We start from the raw sequence: 19553 nt of genomic DNA, 5'->3' as shown, positions 1-19553 counted from the left end.
TGAGACTGTGACAAAAGTCTCTATGTGGGCTGTTATTGTTTTCGGGCCAATGATTTTAACAGTATCTATGAAATTGCAACATGCATTTGTTTACAAAATGTAATGGATGGCAATTGTTATGAACTTAAGAAATATATCTCAGTCCTAGCCATAAAACTTCTATGGCTAAAAAAGATTATTTTAGACATTTCCTTATGTGTTCTGGGTTTACAAGTTGGCACAATATATGACTGCTTATGGAGGTTTACATGTTTGCGCCATTAATGTTGGCTCAAGTATCATTTTCTCCTCCTCCCTCCTCTCTCTTCTCTGCTCCAGAAGCCCTAAGCTCTCTCTTCGTCCTTCTGCAAGAGGAAAGAGAGATTCAAAATCTTGATGGACAAAATTTCTGCTGGCCTCTCGCTCTCTGAAGGCGTCATCAATGGAGTCTGATCGCCAAAGAACCAAACCTCAAGAAACCCTCAAAGGTGAGATTTTCCATTCTTTTCTTTCATATTCTTCTTTATTTAATTTTATAGCAAAATTTCTTCTCCAGGGTTTTGTATTTTTCTTAATTCCCATTTTTCTTGGATTTGATCTTGATTACCAAATTTCATAATATTTTTAGGATTTGCTTGGATTTGTAGTTAATGTTGATACCCCTCCAATGAGCAATTCTCGAGAAAACTTAAAGATCAATCGAAGCTATTCTGGAGCAGCAATTGAGATCCAACTCCTCTTCAGTAAGCAAATTCAAAACCCTATAGTCATAACTCTATTGCTTTTTCCCCTACTCCTTCATATTTTGTAACGGAACTCCATTTTTGTAATTTTTACATAATAAAATGGATTGAACTGTGAGATTGTTCTTTTCAGGTACACATTGCAATATAAAATTTTCATGTGACATAAGTTTTAATAATCTCATGTAGTAGCATTTCAATATGAGTTTCTTCTTCTAGAATATTCAATATGATGAGAAGGTTGTCGTTAAGGTCATTGAAGATGCTCGAAGATTTTAAGTTGTAAATATCAAAAACATACTGCAAGTTTGTTTCTCTTTCCTTTCTTATTTGTTTTTACTTCTTTTTCGTCTCTTTTCTTTTCTTAATTGTTTTTCCCCTCTTTTCTTTCTTTCTATTTCTATTATTTTAATTGGACTACGGTGGTGGAAGGATGCTTCTGGTATGCTTTTCTGAAACTAGCTGACTACAATAATGCTAATTTGGTTCTTTCATATGTAAATGAGCTTGATGAATGCTCATCCTTTTGGCTACAACATGTGTATGTGGTGTCTATGTGGTATATATGCCGTATATTGTACGTGGTATATTGTATTCACGAGACTACTTGTGATTGTACGTGGTATATTGTACATGGCTACTACGACATGTGTATGTGGTGTATGTGGTATATTGTATTCACGAGACTAATTGTGATTGATGTATTAAACTATCTTATATGCCTCATTAATTGTATTGTCTTTATCTTAATGAACATTAAATACTTGCTTAGGGTTGTTTTTTCTTTTCTTTTCTTTTCTTTTTTTTTTTTTTTTTTTGGGGGGGGGGGGGGGGCATATGAGTGGGTTATTATCTGTATATTGTGCATGTCAGATCCTATCACTTGGTTTTGAGCTTAAATTTCAGATTAATAGATTGAATTTTGATTGGAAGTACTTACTTTTTTTCTACTATTTGATTCAGTAGCTGTGACATACTTCTTTGCCTTTGAAATTCAAGTTGCAGATTCTCCATGCAAGAGTTTTTAGTCACAATTAGTCCATTTGTATCTTCTGCGTTCTTAATTTTGCTATACTTCACATCATTTAGTTTTCATAGTTTTGTATCTTTTGCATTTTATACTTCTCTCAAGTTAATATCTTAATTGAATCTTGAATTAGACTTGCATGGAGATGATAATAATGATAGCAGGCACATACAAGGTGGAGAACACAAAAATGAGGCAAAAGAAGAGTTGGATTTTGAGTTAAGATTTGGCCATAATCCCATAAGATGATTACTTATTCAATTTACAAACAACTTATTTAACATAAATATTGCATTGTTTTGAGTTAATAATTAATTTCCTCAATTGCATTTTTCATGATTATTGTTATTTCATTCTTAATTTATGCTTCCACTGAAATTCAGGTTGGTTAGGTCTGTAAACTTTTATATATGATGTAAAATTATGATGTAAAATATCTAAAGTAGTTATTATCTCATTGTCATCATACCCTTCCATTGCCCCTTTAAGCTTTGCCTGTGTTTCTCACAAGTCTAAATATTCTGTCAAAATTAGGGCCTGAACAGTATGAGAGCCGTGCTTTGCACGGGCCAGAATACTAGTACCTTTTAACTCATCTCCCTGAGTCAATAAGACTCAATTGGCTAATGCATAATGCAAGTAATGCTTTAATAGAACCAACAATTCGTGAAGAATGTCAGGAATAACTTTTGTACAGACCAATAATAACAAATAGTGAAAGTCAAATTATGCCAGAGCACACATCGTAAATTACATCAAGATATACCTTGATGATAGATGAATGGTGAGCATACATATTAAATGGTTGAGATGTATCAGCAAACCAACTGTCAAGCTTGTCCTTTTTCTTCCCATCACCCTGTTTCCAAAGAATACAACCCCTTAGACATTCCCAAAATGAAGTGACACCTACAGCACTAGTACAGTAGAAGAATGATATCAAAGAAACTCTGAAGTCAGAATGCGTAAAATTCATATATACAAGAAATATAAATTAACTGGAAAAACTTATCCGAAANCGAGCTTCAAATATCACTATGAAGAAAAGTGTTGCTCACATCTCGAATTGTAAATTCTGCTTTCAATCGGCAGATTTCTTAGCCAATCTTCATCTGAAGCCCTTGGGAGGTCAGGTATTACATACATTCCTGAAAAGCTGGCCATGTACAATAAATGCTCCAGCTTGATAGGAATATAGGATATTATTTTAGTCAAACTCAAAACCATTCTTTGTGATTATATTTAATACTAAGTTCCTGGGGACAGACTAACCTTTCTGTAACATCATTTTTTTCCTCTTCCTCACATTTCCGTACTTGCCATTTTTTAAAAGTTCTTAACAATTGAATGGAGCGATGTTGACGGTGCCTCTTTTCCAATTCATCACATTGTCACTAATTATAATACTTCATAGAATAAACAACCTAAAAACATATCACACTCAACTACAACCTCGTCTATTCAGAAAAACCTAGCCTTCAATATTTGAGTACTCCATTTATAAGCAAATAACAAGAAATTCTAGTAATCTCCAAGAAAAATATGGAACTCCTATTTCATATTTAAGATAGCCTTATAGTTGAGCACCCACAGCTTTACAAACTAGAATGTTTTTCATCTTGCTGGTTACAGTACAATAAGCCTGGACTGTCAGAAGCATCAAATCAGACTGTAGAGGTCAGCAAAACTGTTGCCCACGTGCCCGAAAGAAAACTTATTTTGAAATCATATAAGTCCATTTTTCAATTGCTTTAAACTTGAAACTACATGATCAAAGGAAAGAAATATACATCGTATATAATATCTACCTGAGAAAAGTCAGGGAGGTTGACAAGCCCAATGTCTGCTAACAAATTTCCAAACTGTATGCGCATGTCCCTGCAAATTTAGTAGTTAGTCAGTAGATTGTAAGCTTTTATAGAAAATCATTGACTAGTATCAGATATAATAAGCATAGTGCACAACAGACCACCAAATGGAACATTAGACCAAAGAGACAATAATCTAGGATGCATGCTAAAATTCTAAAATAGATATGATGCAAGGACCACATAACTTTATTGCTAATACATATTAAAGTGTGGTTTAACAAGCCCAACTGCCATAAGTCTAGTAGTATGCTTATCTCCGAGAAACTAACAGCAACAGTGATAAAACAATATTCAAAGCTACAATTTCTGAATGATTTTTAGCATGTGAGTGGCCTCACCTAATCATGTACATCACTGAACTGTTTAAAAAGAATGACTGACAAAACTTTTGTGCAGCATTTGACCCATTCTGCAAGATTAAACGGCATATTAAAAACAATTAGCAATTAAAATGGCAGTACAAGTGCAAAGCACAAAATGCCTGCAACAAATATATTAGAGGCGGTGTCTGACAGACGAAAGAACAACAGGATGCTATTAAAGAAACCAAAAAAAAACAAATTTTCATTACATGATGCAGAATCTTAGCCCATCTGTTGTAGGCAACAATTAACAAGAGGTGGTCTGATTGCCTGTTTGCCTCAGAGGGAGAAATTCCAGCATCCAGATTGTCACTCAATAATGTTAATTTTACCCTTTCCACATTCTGTTTCTGAATATAGTGTTATGAAACTTAATCAGATCACAAAAAATCACAAATATTACACAGCTACTTTTAACAGAGCTAGTACCTCGTCTTTGGGATACACAAATGGAAACTTGTAACTCAAAAATCCTGCAATTGAGAGGATTGGGGATAGGCAACCAAAAATTGCACCATACAGCATCATCTAAACAAACAGTGAGAAAAAAAAAGGGTAAAAGAAAAAGAAATTTAGTCTGCTAAATCGCAATCAGACTATTCTACAACAGTAAGAAGGTCTACAAATACATTTTATGTTCTAGAATCCTCACGATAGATGACAATAGGAAACCACTCTATTTACCTAGTATTTCAAAGCTTTCCACTCATGTTTACACTGTGGCACATTGTAGCAAGGAAATAGCATAATTAAAGTTTAGGTGTACAAATACAGGAATGCAATATCGGTGGTTGATAAATTCTTCAAAGCAAGGTGTGTTCAATTTATTAAAAAATATATGACAATGATGCTCTTTTCAAATTCAACATTAGCAATCCCCCAAAAGTTACTAAGTCATTGTTGCTTTATTACAATACAATATTTAATGCTGGATGGCATTTTTGGTTTGCAAGGAACCAGCATGTTTCAGTGAGTTGTATTTAATCTTGTAATCAAGAGGTATTAGAGGACGATAGTTGGATATTGTTGAAATGTTAATTGCAAATTCATGAACTCTAACGATTTTAATTTGACAAATAATGATATAGGTCTTCAGGTAGGAATAATCCTTGAAAAAAAGTTAAGCACTCTTTGAAACCTTTGCTGAAGACTTATCTACAAGTCACATGAACACGAGTTAAATGGTAAGTCTTCAGAATATTCATTTACCAATCCTTTAAAAAATGCCTTTTTCATAAGAATAGATTTTTAAAAAGGAGCTAAAATAAAAATAATACATATTAACCTTTCCAATCAAAACATCCACAGGAAGTTTTGCTAAATGATATCCAAGCGATGTTAAGGCCTCGTTTCCTTCAAAAGCTCCAACCTGAGCAAAGCAACAAGATCAAATAACTAATTGTTGTTTTGCCAGTTTAATCCTGTGTTATACCTACAAACACCTTGAGTAATACCTAACAGTAAGAAACTACTAGCAGATAGCAAGAAAGGTACAACAAGGACTAGCCACTTAAGTCAGAAACATCAAATAAATTTAATAATAAATCAACAACTAATAAAATAAATACCTTGTACAACAAATCAACTGCAGACGAAATAGCATCTTCATGTGGCGGTTCAATCGCCTGGGGACAACAAATTTCAGATAGCTAACACTTCACATTGTCTTCGACCAATCTTAGAGGTATTGAAGACATCCCATACCTCAGTTAAAATGGATTTTATGTCTCCTAAGTCAAGTGACTTAATTTGCAAACACAGTTCAGTCAATGGCATCCGCAGCATCTCAGGCACCTCCAAATATTAAATGGGAAAAAGTAAGATCCTTGCCTTGATAGGACACTTATTAAAGTCATCATAAATGAAGGTGATGCATTGTCATCCAATTGACTCATGCACCTATAAGCAATCATATACAACCAAAAGAATATAAGAGCCAAACAGCTTACATCCCAAATATAGTCTAATCTTATACTTCTCCGATCAAATGCATGAACTATTCAAGCTTCACGTTCAGGAGATCACTTGCTACGATAGGCAGCCTAGATAGTTCTGTACTAGTTCGAGTTGTCAATTATGATATTAACCTTGTACAGTTGGAGATATAATAAGTACTCCATATAAATGTAAATTTAAGAATAGCACACATGCACAGAACCCGTTGAGGATCAAATAGGAGAATTTAGGGTGTACCAACTGAATTGAACTATAGCAGGTAGCATATGTATTTTACACAAATTGGGCTTCATAAAGTTAACGATACTTTGGAAAATGAAGACATGAGAGCTGTGGACCTGATAGTATCCCCAGTAAAGGTTAGAAGTGTTGGAGAAATGCAAGACTAGCATAGCAAACTATATTACTACACAATTTATTGACTATGAAATGCCTAACATATGGAAGAGTTTAGCACCTATCACAAGCACACAAGAGATAACCAAAAGTTGAACATACTATCACGGAACGCTTGCAAAGTCCAGGGAAATTCCATGATAACGGTACACAATGGACCCTTCGATATGAGTCCAATTGTCGAACAGGTGGAAATATGTGCCAGAAATGAGTGTAGCTAGGACAAGAATGTTGAGTTGAATCGGTGATAATATGGAAAAGATAGGGAAAGGAAAGGAGTAATGTTACAAGAAGCTAGAGTCAGCCTAGATTATAAGGTGAGGCCGTCAACCCAGAAGTTTTGAAATGCATAACAATCTGGATAAGCAACTGTGCAGATATTAGAAACTTAAGTTGAAGATGTGGCCAGGATAAGGGTGGAACAAAATTAAGATGGACGTAGGCAGCAAAAGGAAGACACAAAAAGATGGCGAACAATCTTACAGAAAAACTGTTTTACTGTTATCTTTGTGTTATGCGTTCTACCTACCAGCTGAGAGAACTTATCGACCTGCCAATCTCAAGCAAATTAATTTGAATTGATGATAACAAAGTACTAAGCATTCTCATTAGGATCTGCTAAACCTGAAAGGGTCGCATAAGGTTTTCATATCTGTGGCGAGTATATAAGCAAAAACAGATTCCAGGCTTTACGCGTCCAGCACGTCCTCGCCTTTGCTTTGCGTTTGCTTGAGAGATCCAATCCTCAACCATGCTTGACATTTTCTGCAAAATATTCTAATACAGTTACATGACACTGTTGAAAAAAGCTGACTGACATGATGAAAGTGTATAAGGTGAAATCAACTATAAGGGAACAGACATAACAGCAAAAAATCAGACATGCAATTATCATATTTGTATGTAAGCCCTCACCAGAAAAAGGAAATGCTAGAAACAACCATATGTGACCAACTTGTACATACATAAATATTCTACATTTTGTAACAGCAAGTACATTAATATGTAGACGCATTCAGACTACGTGGTGTACTTTGTTAACTTGTTATTTATCTTGTACTTAGTTGTTTGAGATTCTAATCTCTTGTAAAAGAATTTGGTGTAACTGGAAATATGAAGGTATGTTATATTGAATGAGAATTTATCTGATTGAGGGTCTTCTCTTTTTCTTGAGGGTGTGATTCCTTCTATTTCCTTTTGAACATGTGCTACCCACTTATATAAAGGTGTGATTCCCTATTTTTCGACTCTCATCTTTTGAATTTTTCCCCTTCAAATTTCCGCACTCTCCAAGTTAGTCTCCCCTATTAATTTGTATCATAGCATTTATTGCTTCATGCATGGATTTGAAGATTTTTAAGATTATGAAATAAATGTTTCGGAACTTACATTTGCTTGAAGCAAGATTTACTGAGATAGGAGCAAAACTTGGGCTAGTCTAGAAGACGATAATTGAAGTAACGCTGTCCTTACTGGAGACTAACATAACTTTCCCATGTTCTTCCTAAAGGTAAAAACAATTTCTTTTCAGGGCGAAAACAACATAGTTGCTACCCAAAGATGCAAAAGCCCCTGCTTCAGTCTTCTCCATCACTCCATTAGCCAATAATTACAATCATTTGATCATTGATTTTGGAGCCAATCTAGCCAATCAACAGCCAGTAAATGCTATCATGTTGTCCTTCAATTTTTTGACTACATATAAGTTCCTTCTCCACTCAATGATACATCGAGTATGGAGGAAACATTCATGCTGGGTAACCTTCAATTAAGCTCGATGGAGGAGTTTTAAGCCATAATATATGCTCAAAAGGTTTTTATTTTTCCCATTTCAGAACTTGAGGTTGTTCCATTTCAGAACTTGAAATCAAGTTTTCCAACCTGGGGTTATCTAATGCAAACAATATACAAAAATGTGAATTTTGAGATAAGAGAATATGGACTGGAACATTATCCTTTAGCAGTTGGGTGCCATCATTTTACATAGATATTAGGCATAGATTTGACTACCCTTAAATTTCTATTTTTCCCCCTTTTTTCTTCTTTTTTTAGATGGTATTTCCTATCACTTAGATAAGATGAGAATAGGTTAGAGATTTGATTTAGTTAGTCCTTATTAGTTAGTTAAGATATGAGTTAGTAGACTTCATATAATAGGTAGTGAACTGAGATATAAGTCGATCTCTTATATAAAAAAATTGGTTACTTAATTAACATGTTTTATAAACTGACATAGTACATAAGGACCGTTAGAATTAATATAAATTTATAATCATCAACTCTCACCATAACTTTAAAGTTTTGGTGTAATGGTTAAAGGGAATTAACTTAAGACGGTATAAGAGCTGACATATCGATCCTAAAGAACTTCACCTCTCTTTCAAGATCTTAGGGCCTCCGAGAGGGTTTTACTGCAAACACAGCCTCCATGCTTCCCCTCAATGGCTTCGGCAATCTCAGCTTCAACAATCTTAGTCAAAAACCCTACTTTTTAGAAAAAACCTTACAAATACTGCCGTGTGGCATTGGTTTACAGACACTGTTCATTGTGAACAGTAACATATTTTGCTTCTTTCGCCGATTGCCTTCAACTTCAAATCCAATGCGAATCAGATCTACATCATCGGGTTTATATTGCACCAACATTAAATATGCGCAACATCACATCAAATCCATCTTCGACAGAATCGTTCAAAAACTTTTATGGTTTGTTCCTCCTATAGATCAATCAAAGATTTGTCTAGTCTGTAGCACAAATTGGGCACCACTTCGATCACTCAAGCACAAATTTTTAACATTCCCTCACCGACCTACTGACTTACCCGCCAATGGTTTCTACTGGCTTACCTGCCTAGGGTTTCTACTGACTTACCTGCCTAGGGTTTCTACTGACTGCCCGTTTAGGGTTTATACAAAATTACTCGTCTATGGTTTCTATTGGCTGCATGCCTAGGGTTTCTACTGACTGCCCACATAGGATTTCTACTGGTTGTGACCATACTTTTCTGATTGTTGACATCTTCAAGTATTCCGGATAAAGATGACATTGTCAAAGCTCTTGCAACTAGCTGTTTTATTTCGATTTGTAACAAGCCGAACATATAGAGTATAGCAATATATGCTCCAGCTTAAGGAGAGTGTTAGATGATATTATATGTTCAACTATTTCGACATTTGGGTAATTGGGCCAATATGCATATCCACTTATGCAACCCTCCTAATCTCTATTTAAAAGAGATTAAGGTTAGATGAAATAATAACTTTGTCTTCTCTATTTCTCTACAAGGACTTTCAAGCCATTTTGAAATATGTTATGTTTGGACCTTATGAATTATAGTGATTGATACCCAAGGAAAATTCGTCATCGGCCCCTTCTACACTTTTAGTCTAGAAGAATTTTGATTGTGTACTCCTAGGTTGCACGAGCCTAAATCACATTACTCATAAGAGAGAATTCTCTCAACTAACCTACAACTACAAGATTTAGTGTAAAACCTCTTTCTTGCATATATTTAGGGTCCTCGGCAAACTAAAAGTGGAACTAAATGGTGGGAGTTATCTACATGGCGGCCAAACATTTAAAACACTGCTTTTTGCATATGTGTGAAAGTACATCGACATTAGTATGCAAGTGAAATACAGTGTCCATTTGAAAACAACTTATGTGTCCATCAGAAAACAACTTGTTTTTTAAAGAAAAAAAGCAAGACACGTTTATTTATCGTTTTACATTTTTTATGTGTTTAATTGTTCAACAAGTATAGAAAATAAACTAAAAATGAGGCATAGATATCATGATAAAATCACTCCTTGGTAATTAAAGAGATTAAGTATAACTCATTTACTAGAATCTAAATATAATATTTTTATCATCCAGTATCAATACAAATTTGTAAATACTGAATATTTGTAAAATATATTTGTAGTGTATTTAATTAAAGAGATTTAAACACTTTTGCAAATGAAACATTTATTTTTAATTTATGTTTATAATTAGATAGTTACTGTATATTAAAAATGAGAACAAAGTAGTTTTTCCCCCTTATAGCGGTCTCCAACATATCACTTTTCATAATGACATTCAACCTTTCATGGTGAAGTAAAGTAAGCATGATATCTGATATGATAGTATTTGGATGCAGTTCACTTTCACACTTTCATCTAGTACTTGAAACAAAACAAAATTACGTGACTTAAAATAATCACTTTCACTTGTATTTTCCCTCTTCAACCTGGTAAACGCTCTCGTAGGCTCCTTGACCAACATACCCAACTCAGATACTCAACAGCTGATCACAAATTTTGGTTGTCTTTAATGATGCCTTATACTCCATAGGTTATACTACTTTCATTAAGATATCTCCGCAACAAACACAAAGCCCATCAACATGCTAAACGTTGGATGTATGTATGTGTGTGTACAAGATATATAATATATACACATATATGTAATACTTACCTGAACTACCAATAGGAAATTTGGGCAAACCTCAAAAGTCAAAAATTTCATAGCACACACTTAAGCAATGAGTTACGGGATGGAACTCAGTGAATCATTGCAGAGAACAAAATCGCAGACCTTTTGTGGATTAAAACGGTTCTCTTTATGCCTTCCACTGTCAACCACATATACCACATCATCAATTGTTATGCTGGTTTCAGCAATATCTGTAGAGACAATCACCTGAAATATCATGGCCAGAGGTCAGAAGGATATATAAATAGTAGTTCAAAGTTTACCTGGTCTCCATAATTGGGAGGTTATAATATAATAGAAATGCAAAGGGGGAAATAAAAGGAACAATGCATTAAAAAAACCACAGTTTAACAAATTACCCAGTTTATATAATTAACCAAGAAAGGGATGACATGAGAATGGAAATTGGTCAACAGTTTTAATTCATATGTTTACTAAGGCTTGGTTTGGTAGGGAGTTTGAGAAGGGGAGGTGACGTGGGCTGAGGTGCAAGGAGGTGGAGGGATGGACTTCCCTTTAACCTTCATGTTTGGCAAGAGGGAAGGACAAGGGAGGTGCATCATTTTGTAGTTCATTTTCACTCTTCTTTTGTGTCCTCCCAATTTGACAGGGTTCTTCTCTCTCCAACTTTTTAGTTCATTTTGTGTTGTCCCTTCCCTCACCTCCCATCACTCTACCTCTCCCTCTAAAAACTACCCACCAATCACAAATCTATTTTTTGTCCCTCACCTCGCCTCACCTCCCCTCCCCTCCCCCCGAACCATGCCTTATTGCAAGGACATAACTAATAGACAACAGGAAAGGGAAGCTATCAGGTAATGTGACTGTCTCAACCCACATTTCATTCGGAGTCCATACAAGTCAAAGGACAAAGCTCACCATGTTAATCAATAAATAAATGATCAAAGACTCAACGTGCACTCCATGTCCAGATATTAAAACATGGGATGTCTCTCTTTCTCAATTGTACAAATTGTGACTCAAGAAACAAAGAACCAAGCATTTCTGCATGTGTAAATAACATCACCCAAAAATTACATGTGATGGAACAAGTCAAACTTTATATTCTAAGATTTTGAAAGGTTATTTAATTGTCAATTTAATAGAATCTCCATATTTAAGACTGCATCTTCATGATTTCTGGCTTCAAATTTAAATGAAGAGCATAAACAAAGAAAATGGAGGGTACCTAATATATGATTGATTTAATTAACTAGAACAAATCAAGAAGTTCAAGGATACAAAATAAAAACGCAACCCCTACATTAGAGTAAAGATCAAAATGCTCTTGTATGACTATTGCTATAGTAGAAATTACAGAAGCTGTTTTGAAAATTCAAGTGTTCGCGCCAAAGCTGGCCATAGTATCATATAACATGAAATTTCTGATACAAATAAAGTAACAGAGAAATATGAAATGTTGTTAAACCTTGACTTACCATCTATGTTGCACAGCCTTGAATAAGGCACACGGACACAGTAAGACATGAACAAAGGGATATGCAAAATTCTAAACATCTAAGATACCGCATGGACATGACCATGAAATAATATATTATGAAATACAAATATATAAAGAATTGAGGATATGCAAAATCTAATCTCAATTTTCATTTCAATAAATTATACTGGCACATTTTCACGAAAACACCACATCCTGAATAGTATTAACCATCAACCAAACACCAATCCAAGATATAACCACCTCCGAGACAAATAAGGGTCCAACATGTTTTGGACGTGTCGAAGTGTCCACCAAGTATCAAGCATATGTCGATGCGGATAAATGTCAAACATGGACACGGTGACCTCCAGCATGTGTCCATGCAACATAACTTATCTTCCTTTAGAGGTCAGTGGTATACAGAACAATACTAAAAAATTTCTATCACTATTCATCATGGAAAAAGAATATTTCAATATTTTTTTTAAAGCTAATCAATGATCTCCTTTGAATTTGTAATGTTTAAAGAATATCAGGAAACAAATATTGGAGCAGGCTAAAATTCCCATGTCTTTCCATATGTCAAGAGATCACAATAAGAAAGATATTAAATATATAAAGCATATTAAATATATAAAGTAATCTGCATAATATATTTAAGAAAGGAAATACAGGAGACCAAATAAATGCAGTTGAACTATTGGCAGATTAGATCAAAACAGAACATACCTTGCGTGTGTTTTGAGGTGGAGACAGAAACACCCGTCGTTGGTCTGTCGATGCAAGAGAAGAATGCAATGGAAGAATCCAATTAGCTGACACTCCTCCAAACCGAAATGATGCAGTTAACTTATCAACCAGCATATCAATTTCTGCAACTCCCTGAAAAGATAGTACAAAGTAATAACATATGCATCCTTCAGTTAAGTTGCACTGAAATTGTATTTGCATATGCATGTAGCAAGAACAAGAGGAAAATATTTACAAAATGCAAGAGGATAATCTACAATAGATTAATGAAATGGGAAAATGGATATTCCAGGAAGCATACAGGAAGAAAAACAAGGATGGCCCCCGGAGGATAGTTTTCATCGATATAACATATCAAGTCTTCTAGAAGATCAATATCAATCACATCCTCGTTTAAGCTTTTCTGCACATGAATATGGGGCAATCCATTAGTATAAATAGCTACGACAAGATAGTATGTAGTAGGGAGAGACAGAGAAACATTGTACTTACTAGATTCTTACGAGTTCGATCACTATACGACTCGTAATCATCTGGAGTATAATTTGGATTAATGTAATCATCGAGAAGTAAAGACTCATCACCCCAAGCAGATAAAACTAGATTTTTCTTCCCTCTGTGATTATCCACAGAGTTGCTACCAGGCTGTCACATGAAGAAGAAAAGCAGAAACTAAGAAAAGCAGAAACTCCTTTGAGTATTACATGTTTATATCATTAGATGATAAACAGGGATTATTACGAGAAATCAGGGATTATTATTAAATGATAAACAAGGATTATTACGAGAAATCAGCCAGATGTCTTGTTTTCCCCTGCATGCTGCCCAAAACATGTTGCCAAACATTGAATTCTACAAATGAATAATTACAGTTTTGATCATGTTCATTTATTTCTTTATGTTAACTGCCTCGAAGTTACAACACAAATAGGGATCTTTGTTGCATTATATGTTTCTTTGCATGACATGCAAATCCTTCAGAACCTTCCTATTTGGAGTATACTAAATTCAGATATATGAATGAGAACACTATGCCTTCATATCTAGATACCAACTACTAACTTCGTGTCCCCGACTTCACTGACATGTCCTGCCAGCCACCATGAATATCTGGATTTAGCACACTTGTATAGGCACAGTTAGTATTTTGGAAAGCGAACAACGAAAGTTGTGAAACTTATGAGCTTCCAAAAAGCACATCTAAATCGCCAATCATGTGAAAAGAAAGAAGTGAAGAAAGTACGTGCTTCTGATTTAGTGATTTACAGCAACAAAAAGCATTGAGCTATTTGAATAATAATATAATGTAATGTAATAAAAAAATAGTAAAAACAAGGGGAAACAGTAAATTAAGACATGGCATAAGATAAACAAGATTAAACCAACACTATCTTGATGGCAATAATAAACATCAACATAGACATATTATGCAGACGATGTGAAAATCTTCTAAATCTAAAGGCTAGGGCTAAAGTGTCTTGATGCATGTAAGTCGGAGATCTTAAAGTCCCTGCCACTACACCAAAACTCTGAAGTTGTCATGAGGATTGAGGGTTATAATTTTATATTCTAACATATCCATGCAAGTGGAGCGCCCTTCTTATAGGCCGAAACTTGGGCTCACGCAGCGGTATCAAATTCTTTTTAAAATGCACTACAAATTAGCTACCAGTGGGAATTAGACCTAGGCTGCTCCGATACCATCTTAATGTCCTGCCACTACACCACGACTCAAAGACTGTGGTGAGGGTTGAGGGTTGTAATTTTATATCCTAACGGGCGTTATAGAAGGATTTTCACAACATAACAGTAACAAAGTTATATGCTAAATACATAAGTAAATTTATAATAAAAACAACACATAATGAGTGGAAGCCCGCCTCATGATAACTATTTCATCTCATCATCTCCCTCACCATCTCACATGTAGGATTACCCACACACAAGTTAAGCACATGAACCCCATTTGACTGTAGTTAAGAACACCACCAAAGCGCGCGCGCGCACACACAGAAAAAATAAACATTATGCAGTTCGGAAGGTAAATCTCACGGTTGCTATATAAAGACTAGGTGGGATTACATCTGAAGAAAAGGTCTGGAAGCTGAATAGAGGGGAAAACACTTTCTTTCTTATTGCCAAATGTGCTTGAAGAACCACACAAAATGAATTCATGGCCCATAAACCTAGAACACTGCCTCTAGCTAATTTGTAAATACTAGAAAATAGAATTTAGAAAAGAACAAAACATGAAGAAAACAATGAAGAAGCCAAAGTTTTTTCAGTGCCTCGTGAGATAACGCAGACCAACACAAAAACAAGTTCAAGAGTGTGAATTAATAAAAGATATCTACAGGTATACTTTTGTAGTCACCAAACATGCCCATGTATCTCTCGTTTGAAGATCCAATCATGAAAAAGAAGATAACAAAATCAGATACGAAGTCTAAAAATCAGCCAAATGACTTAATTATGAAGGCTTGTGTGCTGGATCAGCTACAGATGATGGCTTTCTGTACCTGAAGCCAAAAGCAAGAATGGAAGAATGAAGACAATTGATAAAGAGTGATAATTTTTCCTATTGGTCGCATTCCAAGATGCATAAAGAAAAATGCATAAATCAGGTAAATTTCACAAAATTTATCTGTTATGTGGAGCATTATCAACCTGGGACATAGTCCATGGCCGAGCTGTCTGGATCTGTTAGTAGGCTTCAAAGAACGTTCTATGCCCCATATGGCTACCTAGTCCTACTACTTCGTAGCTCTTCCAAATTATGTTTCAATTAATTTAACAAGATGACTGCAAATAAACTTGTCAGATCATCTCAAGAAATAGAAAATGGCCTAAATCTCCTCAAGCTATCAAATCTCAAGGCACAGTATGCAGACCCTATGTAGAAGTAGCATAGAGATAATTAAATAAAGTACTGACCAATGTTAACAGAAGCATTTTAACTCAAAACACCATATTTAAAGAAGACAAACCAGATGTATGAATAATACAGAAATACATTCCATGCTCTACAAAGAGTAAACAAACCTTCCCAGTCCTGGGCATCATGAACGTTCCTGATGCAGGAGAATCTGAAGGAAGACTGTATTTGAGATCTTCATAAACATCTTCAAGGAAACAAGTTGAAACAGGATGTGTACGCCCTTTTGCATGAATAACAGGACAATTTCCAAAGTATTTTGAGAACAAACTCGCATCAACTGTTGCAGACCTGAACGTCAAATAACAAATAAAACCATCAAACTCCGTCCATAGCCATTCGAAAAAGACATTTACAGCAATATATGAAATGTATCAACTAAAGAAATAAAAAGAAACAAAGAGACAAGGAAGAGGAACTAAAATTTAAGTACATGAGGATCACTTTCAACTTTTGTCCCCCACAACCAGACTGCCTCCTGATCACATTTTTTAAAATTATGAGTAAAAAATCACCCTGCAAAAAAAAAGAGATATAGTTAGTTGCAAGGTACATCTCTTTGATAAAATCGATCCAAAAGTATAATCAGTTGATGAGACAGTAACACACTCCACTATATGAAGTTAAGATAAGAATGGTTACTGTTTAAGGAGTCCTTTCAGGATCTTAATTTCAATGTTCCTTACCCTAACAGTTATTGTTTCCATTTCTTTTTCTAAAACTTACATGGCAATAGCATGATCGAGCTTAGAAGTAAATCCTTTGTAAAGAATAGTCAATCAGTTGCTACTTTTGCTTAGAAATTTGGGTTTAATAAATTCAAGTGACTGTATATATCTTCCATGCAAATTTATAACACTAAGGATAAATAATCATAAAAGCATAAGAAGAACAAAAGGTTGAGGTCAGAGCTCTAAGCACAACTCTGGGCAAGGTGGAAAAGAGAGATGAAGAGGAGCATCAACTAATTAAAAACACAGGGAAACAAAGAAAAGTTTTGGAAAGAAGGTGCAAAAGATCTCCAAGGGGCAGCTTAAGAATGGCCACAACCATTAGACCAGATATATAGAAACTCTGAGGCAAAAGCCTCTCTGCAAAAGAAAAAAAATAAGAAGAAACCTAAGACTTTGTGGTAACTATGATCATCACCTCACAGGACTAAATGTAAGTTGCGCCATTGAGAAGAGTATAAACCAACTAAGAGTTACTATATCATGGAGTGTTGCAAGGAAAATCTTTGTTAAAGAGTTACTATATTTATCTCTCTTTATATTATTGTTTTATATGTTCAATATGACTTTTTGTATTTGCATTCTATCGCGAAAATATTTGAATGAAAAAGCATACAAATTTAGTTCGAAGTTGATATTCTTCTTTTATGAAATGAATAAGAGGTAATTTACATATGTTGGATTATTTGCCACCACCACCACCGCCCCCACCCCTCAACCCCAAAAAAAACATAAAGTTTCCGACTCCGCCACTGTCTGTGAGTCTTGTCAATAGAAATCTATAGGCCTTGAACTCCAAGAAAATACATAACCTAGAAAAACTTTCAGCTAATAGCTCTTGACATCATTACAAAGTTACCATTTCAAAGTGAGGACTTAAATCATGTGAAAAACTGAATTTATCTCAAATGAATGTAGTTAATGAAGAAAACTATGAATCTGAATGGAACCAGAGAAGGCATTAAATAACTTACAGAGAACAGTGCATACAAGTACCCAGATGCAGCATGTCCTAGAATATTACAGAAAATATGTAGTTATTGTTGCTATCCAAATTACAACTATTCGTAGGTGAACCCGCAAAAGCCAAAAAAACTAATTGATGTTAAGAGTAGAAGCACAATCAAAGTTGGAATTATATTTCAAAAACAGAAAGTTCAGCCCACATAGGACAGTACATGATATAAAGGAAATAGAACTGAATCATCATTGAACCTTTCCAGAAAAACCTCAAGATGTTCATTTTAATCTAACCCATCATTCTATTTAATTTATTACTGAAAAGCAGATAGAATGCATTGCTCAATATCTTAGATATCTCTATCATCTTCGCTACCATATGGAGGACAAAATATCCTATCGTCTATTCAAACGTCACTAAGGAAACTCCCCGATACCCTACCGTCAACTTTTTTCTTTCTTTTATTTTCATCTGTGAACCATCGTTGGCAACAACATTTTCACTTATAACTTCTGTCCAGTAAGTTGAATTGTTTAATTAGTTTACTTAAAAAACTAATCACATCCAAAGATCAAAATCCTATCATCTTTGTAAGCTTTAAATCTCTACTTCAGAACACACACCAAAAATATATAAATTGTGCAGCCAATGCAATTGCATTTTGAATCATCATAGGAAAGAGAAAACAGCCTTGAGGTTGTCTATGCACATGTCAACTAATTAATAGGGAAAGTTTTCAAAACAATGACGCTGAGTTAAGTAAAAAAAATTAGGGATTTACAGTGCCTCTCATCATCTTTTAACATGCAATATGCTGAAAAAACTTTTCATGTTTTCACCAATGATGTAAGAATAATGCAATGAAGCAAATGAATATACTAAAGTTAAAGTCAATGTAAAAATTAGGGCACAGAAAACAAGTTACATGATAACAGTAAAACACCAAACAACCAAACTTGACTTACCAGAATAGATCTTTCATGTACTTCATCAACTATGACATGTGTGATACCAGCTAAGTCCTTATTTCCCTGCAATAATCTCACATACTTAAAAATATGGACTTAATTTCACATGATAGAAATGATTTGAAATCCACAGTTTATGCCATGACTAGATGGTTGATTTCACTACCTTGGTTCTATATTTTTAATTTCAAGAGAATGAGTTAAGACTGATTAGAATGAGAACTAGTTTAATATAGGACAAATTTTGAAAATAGACTCATTTTGACAAATAATTGCAAATTTCGACCTATTTGAAACTTACTTGTCAAAATTGACCCAGTTTTGACAAAAAAAAAACTCTGAAACTTCACAGGACTTGAAGTTCCTCGAAGTTTAGCAACCATTTAATTAAGCTACGTAACTTCACGGCTATGTAGCATGGACACGGATCCGACACGGCCATCCGACACGCCGACACGCCGACACGAGACAAATCCTAAAAAATACATAGGATACGTGCGTTCGACACGTGTCCGACACGGACACGACACGGCTTCATGTTATGCGTGTCCGTGCTTCATAGCTTCACGGGTCTTCAAGTCCCGTGAAGTTTATTTTAGTTATGAAACTTCACGGGACTTGAAGTCCCATGAAGCTTCAGGCTCATTTTCCAGAGAAGTTACTCTCTGGAAAATGCGGCATGCAACTCCATGGGACTTCAAGTCCCGTGGAATTTGGCTTTGCCTGTATAAGGCACAGCCGAGAACTCAGGCCCATACCCACTCATATCCCTCACGCGACCCACCACGCTACCCAAACCCTAGCCCACTGAACCTAAACCCGCTACCCCTCACCGCCGACGTCGGCCCTATCACCGACCCCCACATGACAGCATCATCATCGTCACCGTCGGAGTTCACCGGAAATTAGAGCATCAATAATTTTAAGGTAAAATCTTTAAAAAAATCTCCTAA

At 35.1% G+C, this 19553-nt stretch overlaps 1 protein-coding gene across 1 annotated transcript in view; it reads right to left on the bottom strand.

The window, feature by feature from the left end:
• LOC109830860 (DExH-box ATP-dependent RNA helicase DExH7, chloroplastic-like) overlaps window positions 1-19553 on the bottom strand; it is an 85012-nt gene that overhangs the window by 39947 nt on the left and 25512 nt on the right. The window contains 16 exon segments of the mRNA XM_020398221.1: window positions 2516-2608; window positions 3558-3627; window positions 3959-4029; window positions 4192-4332; window positions 4412-4510; window positions 5268-5351; window positions 5551-5607; window positions 5687-5776; window positions 6959-7099; window positions 10914-11018; window positions 12985-13137; window positions 13307-13408; window positions 13498-13650; window positions 16048-16231; window positions 16374-16456; window positions 18598-18663. Coding sequence (XP_020253810.1) covers window positions 2516-2608; window positions 3558-3627; window positions 3959-4029; window positions 4192-4332; window positions 4412-4510; window positions 5268-5351; window positions 5551-5607; window positions 5687-5776; window positions 6959-7099; window positions 10914-11018; window positions 12985-13137; window positions 13307-13408; window positions 13498-13650; window positions 16048-16231; window positions 16374-16456; window positions 18598-18663 — 1692 coding nt within the window.

The sequence above is a fragment of the Asparagus officinalis genome, chromosome 2 (genome assembly GCF_001876935.1).
Source record: "Asparagus officinalis chromosome 2, Aspof.V1, whole genome shotgun sequence".
Taxonomy (NCBI): Eukaryota; Viridiplantae; Streptophyta; class Magnoliopsida; order Asparagales; family Asparagaceae; genus Asparagus; species Asparagus officinalis.
Note: the sequence above shows the minus strand (reverse complement) of the source record. Positions and strands in the feature narration are given on the sequence as shown.